The following is a 14,635-nucleotide window of genomic DNA, read 5'->3' on the forward strand; positions in this document are numbered from 1 at the left end:
TCAGTAGTAACTTTCAAAAGGCAATTGGATAAATACTTGAAGGAAAAAAATTTACAGGGCTATGGAGAAAGAGGAGGGGAGTGGGAATAATTGGATAGCTCTACCAAAGAGCTGGCACAGGCATGATTGGCCAAATGGCCTCCTTCTGTGCTGTACTATTCTATGATTCTAGTCCAGTACCACAAGAACTAGGCTCCTGTTCTCGTTTTTTTTCGGGATTTGTAGGCACCAACCTATGCCCCATCATTTTGGTGTAACATCTGTGTTACGTAGTAACAGGTAGGCCATTTGGCCCCTCGAGCCTGTTCCACCAATCAATTAGATCGTGACTGATCTGTACATCATCTCCATTTACCTGCCTTTGCCCTCTATCCCTTGATACCCTTATCTAAAAAAAATTCTATCGATCTCAGTCTTGAAAATTTTAATTGACCCCAGATCCACAGCCTTTTGTACATCCATTAAAACTTCCTCTCCTTTTATTCACTCTTGTTTACTTTTTTTGAATTTGTAGTGGAATTGTTCCATCAGTTATCCCAGGCTCTGGAAGTTCTCACAGATGGAACAGCGAAGGTAAGAGTCTTATGTTCACATTCCTGAGACCATTGGAACATATTTGTGGCCTGGCAACTTTCAAAGATAAAAGCACTGCTTCCACAGTTGCTCGATTCGGGACCAATCCTTCAGCATTCTTTCTGAAAGAAGCAACCTATCTGTAAGTGGCTACCACCTCTTCCATCTATGGCTACGTGCTTTTACAGCAATTATGATAGGTTATTGTGTGCAATTGAACAGTCTTTTTGGTGAATTCTCATGCTTGTCAAGGTGAGAGATGTTAGTGCTGAGGAACTTTCCCAGTTTAGGCACCCCCAAGCACTCCTAAGTTGGATGCAACATGGGTTAGATACAAAGTAAACCTCCCTCTATGTTGTCCCATCAAGCAGTCCTAATCCAGATACAGCATTGCGTAGATGCAGAGTAAAACTCTCTCTACGCTGCCCCATCAAGCATTGTGAAACCAGGTCAGGATTGGTTAGCGAGAGTAAAGCTCCCTCTGCAGTATCCCATCAAGCGCACCCAGATCAGGCCAAGATTGGTAAGAAGCAGAGTAAAGTGCCCTTTACCTTGCCTCATCCTGAGAATCCCTACGTGGTCAGTTTTCGGTACAATATTAAGATGCCTATGTGGCAAAGAAGCAGAATGCAAAATGGTTAGAAAGGGTTAATTAGTTAGTAACTGAGATTGGTACAGGTGGCCTGGCCTCCTGCTGGGCCATATGTTTGCTTAGTCAGCAGGCCTGCATTGTCTTAGCAATGATAGGTCTTTGATGTGAGTCAAGGACTGGTCTGAATGTCTCCATGTTTATGGCAGATCAATATATGTAACGAGCTTAGCCAAAGTTGAAAGACATTCCAGGTTGGGAGATAAGGAACAGAAGGAACAGGGAAGAACATTCCAAGTTGGAAAGTGAGGAAGTATCCCCTTTGATGTCTAATGGCAACATGGTCAGCACATGGATTGTTTATGATTGGCCGGAAATAATGTAACCTCGCATGGCAACCTATGCCCGGCTTATGATTGGTGTTGACCCTCGTTAAGTGTGTTCCAACCCTATTGATCTGTATAAAAACGTGTGGATTTCTGTATGTTTTTGTTCTTGCTCTGCCAGCATAGAGGGACTCTATCAGGAGTCCAAATCAATGCTGCAGACTAAGAACCCTGCTATTAAAGATGTGTTGAATTTTAAAATGTATTCGACTTCAGTTATTACTGAACCAGACTGAGGGGAAAGAATCCGGATCGTCAATCCCAATCCTCAGAAAAGCACTGCCTACTGCACCAGTGTGACATGTTTCCATTTAGCACATTGACCATCCTGTGGCCTTTGAGTGCGATTTCCAATTTCAAGCTTTATTTTTGTATTCTTGTTAAATATATGTTGATGCAGATGTTTTTTTCCAGCACTGTGGATGTTGAGTTTGTTCTTAATTCTTAATTCTTCTTTATGCTGAGTTTCTCAATCATTATATTACAACTCTCACCACTGCATGCACCACAATTCATGAATAAAATGGACTGTAATCTACACCAGACGGTGGTTACGTGGATAATATTTACAAGTGTTTGCCAGTTCTTTTCTAGTGGAGAGACAACACACTTGAAAATGTTTTCAGCAGATGATTAGTTGCAAGTTGGCATCAGTATAAAGCCGGCACTAACTTCCCCTTAAAGGCTGCCCTCATTTTGTCATCTTTAATGTTTCTTCCCAGAACAAAAAGTTGATCTTCACATAGAATGTCCAGTTGTCGTTTATTGTGAGACTGTGTGCCTGCTCCTGATTTAAGGGAAGGAATTCTTGTCATGAGATTCAGATGGTAGAATTGAAACAAGTTTTCAGAACCCCTTGCTTCAATGTAGTATTGACAATTTTAGATGTAGATTCCCCTGATTGGTGACTAAATGCACCATCTGGTATAGTGCTGATATGTACAGACCAGAAAGTCTGAGGTTTGATCCTTGGTCTGTGCTGAGTTAGCTGATTTCATCCAGGGCAGCAGATAGGGGCGGGATGACCACAAATGGCCTTGAAGTTTTGGGCTACGGGAGGGCATATTCAGCAAGGCTTGTCAATCCTAATCACTAACTCCTGATCTCTGCTGAAAACCGCATGTGAATGAGGACAAGATCAGACTTGGCTGTACTGCTTTCCACAATCGAAAAGTCTGCCAGTGAGCACTCTCTTGGATCATATATAAAGAATAGCCCACTTGGATGAGGTGCTGGATTGATGCTGGCACCTGTGGAGCTGTACCCCACAAGACTCAGCATCTTCAGATGAAAATGGGCAAAAAGAAAAAGCATTTTGTATGTTTTAACCCAACTGAACAGTGTTTCACTAGTCTCTCAATATCTGTGTGTTGAAGTATACTCTATTGTTCCATTATTTGCATATTATATAATTAGTCTAGAATATCAGCCTCACTTTCCCATTCTGAAACTGATCCTTGGAGTTTAAAAACGAAACCAATTTTTTCTGACAGACAGATTTGTGATTATAAACTGAACGCCGATATGGGTTATGTTGCACATATGTTCTGATCCTAATGGAGTGCCTTTTCCGTCTGAATTGCTGGCATGCTGCCCGTTTTACAAGATCCAATATCATGGCAATCCCCTGTTCTTGTTAATTTACCACCAGTCTCCCAGCCACCTTACTCACAGCCATTAATCAACAGACGACCCGCCCCCGCCATCCTTCCCACTTGACGCTGCCTGGGGTCACTGTCTTTGTCTTGTCTTGATCTATGTACCTTTTGGTCCCTGTCTTGAACGCTGAATGTTCTCATATGTGCCATGACTCTCCCTGAGTGCAACTCTATGCAGAATACAAAAATATTGGTGTTGGTTTCTCAACTTGCATCACAAAGATTTGCATGACGACAGTGCAGTGGGCGAGCAGCGCTGGAGCCGAGACCCAAGACTATGAGTGCTACTTTCCCTGCTTTGCTTTTCTAATGCAGTGTGCCATCTACTCCACAATAGCAAATTGGAGGGCAAATGAAATGGAGGCCTGTGTTCTGTACTACTTCCAGCAGCTCTTGGGACAATGCTGTCAGAGGCATAGGGCTCAATTTTAAACTTAAATTGCAGGTGCGCTGGGAGAAGGGGGGCTGCAAAAATTGCAGAAATGCAGAGCTGGTTCGGAAGCCGGCTCCAACCCGCCGACTTCCGAGTTTCCTTCAGACGCACCTGTGTGTGTGCGGGCGTCCCGGATCCGGAAATCCCGCCGGCAATTAAAGCCGGTGGGATGATAGCTAAAGAACCAAATGTACCTCATTGAGGTACTTAAGGCACTTCACTTGTAACACATTAGGCAGTTAGAATGATTTTTAACTTACCTGGGCGGCTTTCCCACAGCTTCTGATTCACGCTGGTTGAAGGGCCGGATCAGGCATAAAGAAACTAGATAAATTAAATAACAAACCATTACACAAAGTTAAAACACGAAATCAACCTACCTTTCCACTCCACTCCGATGTCCAATGTCTCCCTCTCCGACCTCCCCCTCTTTGTTCCCCCCGCCCGATGTCCCCTCCCAACCTTCCTCTTCCCCGCCCCCCCCGACCTTTTCCTCTCCTCTTCCCCCCCCCCCCGACCTTTTCCTCCTTTTCCTCTCCTCTTCCCCCCCCCCCCCCCCGACCTTTTCCTCTCCTCTTCCCCCCCCCCCCCCGACCTTTTCCTCTCCTCTTCCCCCCCCCCCCGACCTTTTCCTCTCCTCTTCCCCCCCCCCCCCCGACCTTTTCCTCTCCTCTTCCCCCCCCCCCAACCTTTTCCTCTCCTCTTCCCCCCCCCCCGACCTTTTCCTCTCCTCTTCCCCCCCCCCCGACCTTTTCCTCTCCTCTTCCCCCCCCCCCGACCTTTTCCTCCCCTCTTCCCCCCCCCCGACCTTTTCCTCTCCTCTTCCGCCCCCCCCCGACCTTTTCCTCTCCTCTTCCCCCCCCCCCGACCTTTTCTTCTCCTCTTCCCCCCCTCCCGACCTTTTCCTCTCCTCTTCCCCCCCCCCCCCCGACCTTTTCCTCTCCTCTTCCCCCCCCCCCCCCGACCTTTTCCTCTCCTCTTCCCCCCCCCGACCTTTTCCTCTCCTCTTCCCCCCCCCCGACCTTTTCCTCTCCTCTTCCCCCCCCCCCCCGACCTTTTCCTCTCCTCTTCCCCCCCCCCCCCCGACCTTTTCCTCTCCTCTTCCCCCCCCCCCCGACCTTTTCCTCTCCTCTTCCCCCCCCCCCGACCTTTTCCTCTCCTCTTCCCCCCCCCCCCCGACCTTTTCCTCTCCTCTTCCCCCCCCCCCGACCTTTTCCTCTCCTCTTCCCCCCCCCCCGACCTTTTCCTCTCCTCTTCCCCCCCCCCCCGACCTTTTCCTCTCCTCTTCCCCCCCCCCGACCTTTTCCTCTCCTCTTCCCCCCCCCCCGACCTTTTCCTCTCCTCTTCCCCCCCCCTCCCGACCTTTTCCTCTCCTCTTCACCCCCCCCCGACCTTTTCCTCTCCTCTTCCCCCCCCCCCGACCTTTTCCTCTCCTCTTCCCCCCCCCCCCGACCTTTTCCTCTCCTCTTCCCCCCCCCCCGACCTTTTCCTCTCCTCTTCCCCCCCCCCCCCGACCTTTTCCTCTCCTCTTCCCCCCCCCCCGACCTTTTCCTCTCCTCTTCCCCCCCCCCCCGACCTTTTCCTCTCCTCTTCCCCCCCCCCCCCCGACCTTTTCCTCTCCTCTTCCCCCCCCACCCGACCTTTTCCTCTCCTCTTCCCCCCCACCCGACCTTTTCCTCTCCTCTTCCCCCCCCACCCGACCTTTTCCTCTCCTCTTCCCCCCCCCCCCGACCTTTTCCTCTCCTCTTCCCCCCCCCCCCGACCTTTTCCTCTCCTCTTCCCCCCCCCCCCCGACCTTTTCCTCTCCTCTTCCCCCCCCACCCGACCTTTTCCTCTCCTCTTCCCCCCCCCCCCGACCTTTTCCTCTCCTCCTCCCCCCCCCCCCCCCGACCTTCTCCTCCCTCCCCCCCCCCGACCTTCTCCTCCCTCCCCCCCCGACCTTCTCCTCCCTCCCCCCCCCCGACCTTCTCCTCCCTCCCCCCCCCGACCTTCTCCTCCCTCCCCCCCCCGACCTTCTCCTCCCTCCCCCCCCCGACCTTCTCCTCCCTCCCCCCCCCGACCTTCTCCTCCCCTCCCCCCCCGACCTTCTCCTCCCTCCCCCCCCCGACCTTCTCCTCCCTCCCCCCCCGACCTTCTCCTCCCTCCCCCCCCGACCTTCTCCTCCCTCCCCCCCCGACCTTCTCCTCCCTCCCCCCCCCGACCTTCTCCTCCCTCCCCCCCCCGACCTTCTCCTCCCTCCCCCCCCCGACCTTCTCCTCCCTCCCCCCCCCCCGACCTTCTCCTCCCTCCCCCCCCCCCGACCTTCTCCTCCCTCCCCCCCCCCGACCTTCTCCTCCCTCCCCCCCCCCGACCTTTTCCTCTCCTCTTCCCCCCCCCCCCCGACCTTCTCCTCCCTCCCCCCCCCGACCTTCTCCTCCCTCCCCCCCCCGACCTTCTCCTCCCTCCCCCCCCGACCTTCTCCTCCCTCCCCCCCCGACCTTCTCCTCCCTCCCCCCCCGACATTCTCCTCCCTCCCCCCCCCCCGACCTTCTCCTCCCTCCCCCCCCCGACCTTCTCCTCCCTCCCCCCCCCGACCTTCTCCTCCCTCCCCCCCCCGACCTTCTCCTCCCTCCCCCCCCCGACCTTCTCCTCCCTCCCCCCCCCGACCTTCTCCTCCCTCCCCCCCCCGACCTTCTCCTCCCTCCCCCCCCCGACCTTCTCCTCCCTCCCCCCCCCGACCTTTTCCTCTCCTCTCTTTCCCCCCCCCCCGACCTTTTCCTCTCCTCTCTTTCCCCCCCCCCCGACCTTTCCTCTACTCTCTTTCCCCCCCCCCGACCTTTTCCTCTCTTTTTTCCCCCCCCCCCGACCTTTTCTTCTCCTCTTCCCCCCCCCGACCTTTTCCTCTCCTCTTCCCCCCCCCCCCCGACCTTTTCCTCTCCTCTTCCCCCCCCCTCCCGACCTTTTCCTCTCCTCTTCCCCCCCCCCCGACCTTTTCCTCTCCTCTTCCCCCCCCCCCCCCGACCTTTTCCTCTCCTCTTCCCCCCCCCCCCCCCCGACCTTTTCCTCTCCTCTTCCCCCCCCCGACCTTTTCCTCTCCTCTTCCCCCCCCCCCCCCGACCTTTTCCTCTCCTCTTCCCCCCCCCCCCCCCGACCTTTTCCTCTCCTCTTCCCCCCCCCCCCCCCGACCTTTTCCTCTCCTCTTCCCCCCCCCCCCCCCGACCTTTTCCTCTCCTCTTCCCCCCCCCACCCGACCTTTTCCTCTCCTCTTCCCCCCCCACCCGACCTTTCCCTCTCCTCTTCCCCCCCCCCCGACCTTTTCCTCTCCTCTTCCCCCCCCCCCCCGACCTTCTCCTCCCTCCCCCCCCCCCCCCGACCTTCTCCTCCCTCCCCCCCCCCCCCGACCTTCTCCTCCCTCCCCCCCCCCGACCTTCTCCTCCCTCCCCCCCCCCGACCTTCTCCTCCCTCCCCCACGACCTTCTCCTCCCTCCCCCCCGACCTTCTCCTCCCTCCCCCCCCGACCTTCTCCTCCCTCCCCCCCCCGACCTTCTCCTCCCTCCCCCCCCCGACCTTCTCCTCCCTCCCCCCCCGACCTTCTCCTCCCTCCCCCCCCCGACCTGCTCCTCCCTCCCCCCCCCGACCTTCTCCTCCCTCCCCCCCCCGACCTTCTCCTCCCTCCCCCCCCGACCTTCTCCTCCCTCCCCCCCCCGACCTTCTCCTCCCTCCCCCCCCCGACCTTCTCCTCCCTCCCCCCCCCGACCTTCTCCTCCCTCCCCCCCCCGACCTTCTCCTCCCTCCCCCCCCCGACCTTCTCCTCCCTCCCCCCCCCGACCTTCTCCTCCCTCCCCCCCCCGACCTTCTCCTCCCTCCCCCCCCCGACCTTCTCCTCCCTCCCCCCCCCGACCTTCTCCTCCCTCCCCCCCCCGACCTTCTCCTCCCTCCCCCCCCGACCTTCTCCTCCCTCCCCCCCCGACCTTCTCCTCCCTCCCCCCCCCGACCTTCTCCTCCCTCCCCCCCCGACCTTCTCCTCCCTCCCCCCCACGACCTTCTCCTCCCTCCCCCCCCACCACCTCCTCCCTCCCCCCCCCGACCTTCTCCTCCCTCCCCCCCCCGACCTTCTCCTCCCTCCCCCCCCCGACCTTCTCCTCCCTCCCCCCCCGACCTTCTCCTCCCTCCCCCCCCCGACCTTCTCCTCCCTCCCCCCCCCGACCTTCTCCTCCCTCCCCCCCCCGACCTTCTCCTCCCTCCCCCCCCCGACCTTCTCCTCCCTCCCCCCCCGACCTTCTCCTCCCTCCCCCCCCCGACCTTCTCCTCCCTCCCCCCCCGACCTTCTCCTCCCTCCCCCCCCGACCTTCTCCTCCCTCCCCCCCCGACCTTCTCCTCCCTCCCCCCCCGACCTTCTCCTCCCTCCCCCCCCGACCTTCTCCTCCCTCCCCCCCCGACCTTCTCCTCCCTCCCCCCCCGACCTTCTCCTCCCTCCCCCCCCCGACCTTCTCCTCCCTCCCCCCCCCGACCTTCTCCTCCCTCCCCCCCCGACCTTCTCCTCCCTCCCCCCCCGACCTTCTCCTCCCTCCCCCCCCGACCTTCTCCTCCCTCCCCCCCCGACCTTCTCCTCCCTCCCCCCCCGACCTTCTCCTCCCTCCCCCCCCGACCTTCTCCTCCCTCCCCCCCCGACCTTCTCCTCCCTCCCCCCCCGACCTTCTCCTCCCTCCCCCCCCGACCTTCTCCTCCCTCCCCCCCCACCACCTCCTCCCTCCCCCCCCCGACCTTCTCCTCCCTCCCCCCCCCGACCTTCTCCTCCCTCCCCCCCCCCGACCTTCTCCTCCCTCCCCCCCCCGACCTTCTCCTCCCTCCCCCCCCCGACCTTCTCCTCCCTCCCCCCCCCGACCTTCTCCTCCCTCCCCCCCCCGACCTTCTCCTCCCTCCCCCCCCCGACCTTCTCCTCCCTCCCCCCCCCGACCTTCTCCTCCCTCCCCCCCCCGACCTTCTCCTCCCTCCCCCCCCGACCTTCTCCTCCCTCCCCCCCCCGACCTTCTCCTCCCTCCCCCCCCCGACCTTCTCCTCCCTCCCCCCCCCGACCTTCTCCTCCCTCCCCCCCCGACCTTCTCCTCCCTCCCCCCCCCGACCTTCTCCTCCCTCCCCCCCCCGACCTTCTCCTCCCTCCCCCCCCCGACCTTCTCCTCCCTCCCCCCCCCGACCTTCTCCTCCCTCCCCCCCCCGACCTTCTCCTCCCTCCCCCCCCCGACCTTCTCCTCCCTCCCCCCCCCGACCTTCTCCTCCCTCCCCCCCCCGACCTTCTCCTCCCTCCCCCCCCCGACCTTCTCCTCCCTCCCCCCCCCGACCTTCTCCTCCCTCCCCCCCCCGACCTTCTCCTCCCTCCCCCCCCCCGACCTTCTCCTCCCTCCCCCCCCCGACCTTCTCCTCCCTCCCCCCCCCGACCTTCTCCTCCTCCCCCCCCCGACCTTCTCCTCCCTCCCCCCCCCGACCTTCTCCTCCCTCCCCCCCCCGACCTTCTCCTCCCTCCCCCCCCCGACCTTTTCCTCTCCTCTCTTCCCCCCCCCCGACCTTTTCCTCTCCTCTCTTTCCCCCCCCCCGACCTTTTCCTCTCCTCTCTTTCCCCCCCCCCCCGACCTTTTCCTCTCCTCTCTTTTCCCCCCCCCCGACCTTTTCCTCTCCTCTCTTTTCCCCCCCCCCCGACCTTTTCCTCTCCTCTCTTTCCCCCCCCCCCCGACCTTTTCCTCTCCTCTCTTTCCCCCCCCCCCGACCTTTTCCTCTCCTCTCTTTCCCCCCCCCCCGACCTTTTCCTCTCCTCTCTTTTCCCCCCCCCGACCTTTTCCTCTCCTCTCTTTTCCCCCCCCCGACCTTTTCCTCTCCTCTCTTTCCCCCTCCCCCGACCTTTTCCTCTCCTCTCTTTCCCCCCCCCCGACCTTTTCCTCTCCTCTCTTTCCCCCCCCCCCGACCTTTTCCTCTCCTCTCTTTCCCCCCCCCCCCCCAACCTTTTCCTCTCCTCTCTTTCCCCCCCCCCCGACCTTTTCCTCTCCTCTCTTTCCCCCCCCCCCCCCGACCTTTTCCTCTCCTCTCTTTTCCCCCCCCCGACCTTTTCCTCTCCTCTCTTTTCCCCCCCCCGACCTTTTCCTCTCCTCTCTTTCCCCCCCCCCCCGACCTTTTCCTCTCCTCTCTTTCCCCCCCCCCCCCCGACCTTTTCCTCTCCTCTCTTTTCCCCCCCCCGACCTTTTCCTCTCCTCTCTTTTCCCCCCCCCGACCTTTTCCTCTCCTCTCTTTCCCCCCCCCCCCCGACCTTTTCCTCTCCTCTCTTTCCCCCCCCCCCCCCGACCTTTTCCTCTCCTCTCTTTTCCCCCCCCCGACCTTTTCCTCTCCTCTCTTTTCCCCCCCCCCCGACCTTTTCCTCTCCTCTCTTTTCCCCCCCCCCGACCTTTTCCTCTCCTCTCTTTTCCCCCCCCCCGACCTTTTCCTCTCCTCTCTTTCCCCCCCCCCGACCTTTTCCTCTCCTCTCTTTCCCCCCCCCGACCTTTTCCTCTCCTCTCTTTCCCCCCCCCCGACCTTTTCCTCTCCTCTCTTTCCCCCCCCCCGACCTTTTCCTCTCCTCTCTTTCCCCCCCCCGACCTTTTCCTCTCCTCTCTTTCCCCCCCCCCGACCTTTTCCTCTCCTCTCTTTCCCCCCCCCCGACCTTTTCCTCTCCTCTCTTTCCCCCCCCCCCGACCTTTTCCTCTCCTCTCTTTCCCCCCCCCCGACCTTTTCCTCTCCTCTTCCCCCCCCCCCCCGACCTTTTCCTCTCCTCTTCCCCCCCCCCCGACCTTTTCCTCTCCTCTTCCCCCCCCCCCCCGACCTTTTCCTCTCCTCTTTCCCCCCCCCCCCCGACCTTTTCCTCTCCTCTTTCCCCCCCCCCCGACCTTTTCCTCTCCTCTTCCCCCCAACCCGACCTTTTCCTCTCCTCTTCCCCCCCCCCCGACCTTTTCCTCTCCTCTTCCCCCCCCCCCCCCCGACCTTCTCCTCCCTCCCCCCCGACCTTCTCCTCCCTCCCCCCCCCGACCTTCTCCTCCCTCCCCCCCCCGACCTTCTCCTCCCTCCCCCCCCCGACCTTCTCCTCCCTCCCCCCCCCGACCTTCTCCTCCCTCCCCCCCCCCGACCTTCTCCTCCCTCCCCCCCCCGACCTTCTCCTCCCTCCCCCCCCCGACCTTCTCCTCCCTCCCCCCCCCCGACCTTCTCCTCCCTCCCCCCCCGACCTTCTCCTCCCTCCCCCCCCGACCTTCTCCTCCTCCCCCCCCGACCTTCTCCTCCCTCCCCCCCCCGACCTTCTCCTCCCTCCCCCCCCCGACCTTCTCCTCCCTCCCCCCCCCGACCTTCTCCTCCCTCCCCCCCCCCGACCTTCTCCTCCCTCCCCCCCCGACCTTCTCCTCCCTCCCCCCCCCGACCTTCTCCTCCCTCCCCCCCCCCGACCTTCTCCTCCCTCCCCCCCCCCGACCTTCTCCTCCCTCCCCCCCCCGACCTTCTCCTCCCTCCCCCCCCGACCTTCTCCTCCCTCCCCCCCCGTCCTTCTCCTCCCTCCCCCCCCCGACCTTCTCCTCCCTCCCCCCCCCGACCTTCTCCTCCCTCCCCCCCCCGACCTTTCCTCTCCTCTTCCCCCCCCCCCCCGACCTTCTCCTCCCTCCCCCCCCCGACCTTCTCCTCCCTCCCCCCCCGACCTTCTCCTCCCTCCCCCCCCCGACCTTCTCCTCCCTCCCCCACCCGACCTTCTCCTCCCTCCCCCCCCCGACCTTCTCCTCCCTCCCCCCCCCGACCTTTTCCTCTCCTCTCTTTCCCCCCCCCCCGACCTTTTCCTCTCCTCTCTTCCCCCCCCCCCGACCTTTTCCTCTACTCTCTTTCCCCCCCCCGACCTTTTCCTCTCTGTTTTCCCCCCCCCCGACCTTTTCCTCTCTTCTCCCCCCCCCCGACCTTTTCCTCTCCTCTTCCCCCCCCCTCCCGACCTTTTCCTCTCCTCTTCCCCCCCCCGACCTTTTCCTCTCCTCTCTTTTCCCCCCCCCCGACCTTTCCTCTCCTCTCTTTCCCCCCCCCCCCGACCTTTTCCCTCTCCTCTCTTTCCCCCCCCCCCGACCTTTTCCTCTCCTCTCTTTCCCCCCCCCCCCCCGACCTTTTCCTCTCCTCTCTTTCCCCCCCCCGACCTTTTCCTCTCCTCTCTTTCCCCCCCCCCCGACCTTTTCCTCTCCTCTCTTTCCCCCCTCCCGACCTTTTCCTCTCCTCTCTTTCCCCCCCCCCCGACCTTTTCCTCTCCTCTCTTTCCCCCCCCCCGACCTTCTCCTCCCTCCCCCCTTCTCCTCCCTCCCCCCCCGACCTTCTCCTTCCCTCCCCCCCCGACCTTCTCCTCCCTCCCCCCCCCGACCTTCTCCTCCCTCCCCCCCCCGACCTTCTCCTCCCTCCCCCCCCGACCTTCTCCTCCCTCCCCCCCCCGACCTTCTCCTCCCTCCCCCCCCGACCTTCTCCTCCCTCCCCCCCCGACCTTCTCCTCCCTCCCCCCCCGACCTTCTCCTCCCTCCCCCCCCGACCTTCTCCTCCCTCCCCCCCCGACCTTCTCCTCCCTCCCCCCCCGACCTTCTCCTCCCTCCCCCCCCGACCTTCTCCTCCCTCCCCCCCCGACCTTCTCCTCCCTCCCCCCCCGACCTTCTCCTCCCTCCCCCCCCGACCTTCTCCTCCCTCCCCCCCCGACCTTCTCCTCCCTCCCCCCCCGACCTTCTCCTCCCTCCCCCCCCGACCTTCTCCTCCCTCCCCCCCCGACCTTCTCCTCCCTCCCCCCCCGGCCTTCTCCTCCCTCCCCCCCGGCCTTCTCCTCCCTCCCCCCCGGCCTTCTCCTCCCTCCCCCCCCGACCTTCTCCTCCCTCCCCCCCCGGCCTTCTCCTCCCTCCCCCCCCGACCTTCTCCTCCCTCCCCCCCCGACCTTCTCCTCCCTCCCCCCCCGACCTTCTCCTCCCTCCCCCCCGACCTTCTCCTCCCTCCCCCCCCGACCTTCTCCTCCCTCCCCCCCCGACCTTCTCCTCCCTCCCCCCCCGACCTTTCTCCTCCCTCCCCCCCCGACCTTCTCCTCCCTCCCCCCCCGACCTTCTCCTCCCTCCCCCCCCCGACCTTCTCCTCCCTCCCCCCCCCGACCTTCTCCTCCCTCCCCCCCCCGACCTTCTCCTCCCTCCCCCCCCGACCTTCTCCTCCCTCCCCCCCCCGACCTTCTCCTCCCTCCCCCCCCCCGACCTTCTCCTCCCTCCCCCCCCGACCTTCTCCTCCCTCCCCCCCCGACCTTCTCCTCCCTCCCCCCCCCGACCTTCTCCTCCCCTCCCCCCCCCGACCTTCTCCTCCCTCCCCCCCCCGACCTTCTCCTCCCTCCCCCCCCCGACCTTCTCCTCCCTCCCCCCCCCGACCTTCTCCTCCTCCCTCCCCCCCCGACCTTCTCCTCCCTCCCCCCCCCGACCTTCTCCTCCCTCCCCCCCCCGACCTTCTCCTCCCTCCCCCCCCCGACCTTCTCCTCCCTCCCCCCCCGACCTTCTCCTCCCTCCCCCCCCGACCTTCTCCTCCCTCCCCCCCCGACCTTCTCCTCCCTCCCCCCCCGACCTTCTCCTCCCTCCCCCCCCGACCTTCTCCTCCCTCCCCCCCCGACCTTCTCCTCCCTCCCCCCCCGACCTTCTCCTCCCTCCCCCCCCCGACCTTCTCCTCCCTCCCCCCCCGACCTTCTCCTCCCTCCCCCCCCGACCTTCTCCTCCCTCCCCCCCGACCTTCTCCTCCCTCCCCCCCCGACCTTCTCCTCCCTCCCCCCCCGACCTTCTCCTCCCTCCCCCCCGACCTTCTCCTCCCTCCCCCCCCGACCTTCTCCTCTCCTCTCTTTTCCCCCCCCCGACCTTTTCCTCTCCTCTCTTTTCCCCCCCCCCCGACCTTTCCTCTCCTCTCTTTTCCCCCCCCGACCTTTTCCTCTCCTCTCTTCTCCCCCCCCCCGACCTTTTCCTCTCCTCTCTTTTCCCCCCCCCGACCTTTTCCTCTCCTCTCTTTTCCCCCCCCGACCTTTTCCTCTCCTCTCTTCTCCCCCCCCCCGACCTTTTCCTCTCCTCTCTTTTCCCCCCCCCCGACCTTTTCCTCTCCTCTCTTCCCCCCCCCCCCCCCCCGACCTTTTCCTCTCCTCTCTTTTCCCCCCCCCCCGACCTTTTCCTCTCCTCTCTTTTCCCCCCCCGACCTTTTCCTCTCCTCCCTTCCCCCCCCCCGACCTTTTCCTCTCCTCTCTTTTCCCCCCCCCCGACCTTTTCCTCTCCTCTCTTCCCCCCCCCCCCCCCCGACCTTTTCCTCTCCTCTCTTTTTCCCCCCTCCCCCGACCTTTTCCTCTCCTCTCTTTTTCCCCCCTCCCCCGACCTTTTCCTCTCCTCTCTTTCCCCCCCCCCCCCCCCCCATTGCTGTAGAATATGTCTCCTTTGTATTGTTGGATGCCAGCAACAGAGGGAGTACTTCATGCAAGGTGCCAATGGCAGATTATCATGGTTAAACGGCCTTAGTTTGCATCTCTTGCAGGTATCTGTGATGAGCATGTTAACTTTCTCATTTTGCTCCCTTTTCAAGGCGGCCTATGATCAAATCAGAAAAGCCAAAAAGCAAGCAGCAGAGAGGACCCAGAAACTCGACAACAAGAGGAAGAAAGTAAAGCTTGGTATGTGAGATACTCAAGAGCATTACAAGCGATTAAGGTGGTAAATGGAGATTTTACTCCTCACCCCAAGTGAAGCACTACACTTGAACTTGTAGTGTTGGGACTGCCCAGAGAGAACTGTATCTAACCTGTCCAATGGATAACGTCAGAGTGCTTAATAAGGCATTCTGAAAGGATTTTAGTCTACCTCGAAGCTTTGCTGTAGCTGACCTTGGAGCCCTTGACAGGACAAGGCAGAGCAGAGGGAGCTTTCCTTTGCGCTATCTATCTTACAGAAAACCCATTACTGACATTAGGTGCAAAAAGTAGAGAAGTTCCCTTGGAGCCTGC

At 61.6% G+C, this 14,635-nt stretch overlaps 1 protein-coding gene across 1 annotated transcript in view; it reads left to right on the top strand.

Moving 5' to 3' along the window:
- The window catches only part of dnajc17 (DnaJ (Hsp40) homolog, subfamily C, member 17), a 177,440-nt gene that overhangs the window by 45,171 nt on the left and 117,634 nt on the right, over positions 1-14,635 (top strand). Inside the window, exons 3-4 of the mRNA XM_067991183.1 lie at positions 515-573; positions 14,218-14,305. Of these exons, the coding sequence (XP_067847284.1) occupies positions 515-573; positions 14,218-14,305 (147 nt within the window). The remainder of the gene's footprint in view (positions 1-514; positions 574-14,217; positions 14,306-14,635) is intronic.

This window comes from Heptranchias perlo, chromosome 10, assembly GCF_035084215.1.
Source record: "Heptranchias perlo isolate sHepPer1 chromosome 10, sHepPer1.hap1, whole genome shotgun sequence".
NCBI lineage: Eukaryota > Metazoa > Chordata > Chondrichthyes > Hexanchiformes > Hexanchidae > Heptranchias > Heptranchias perlo.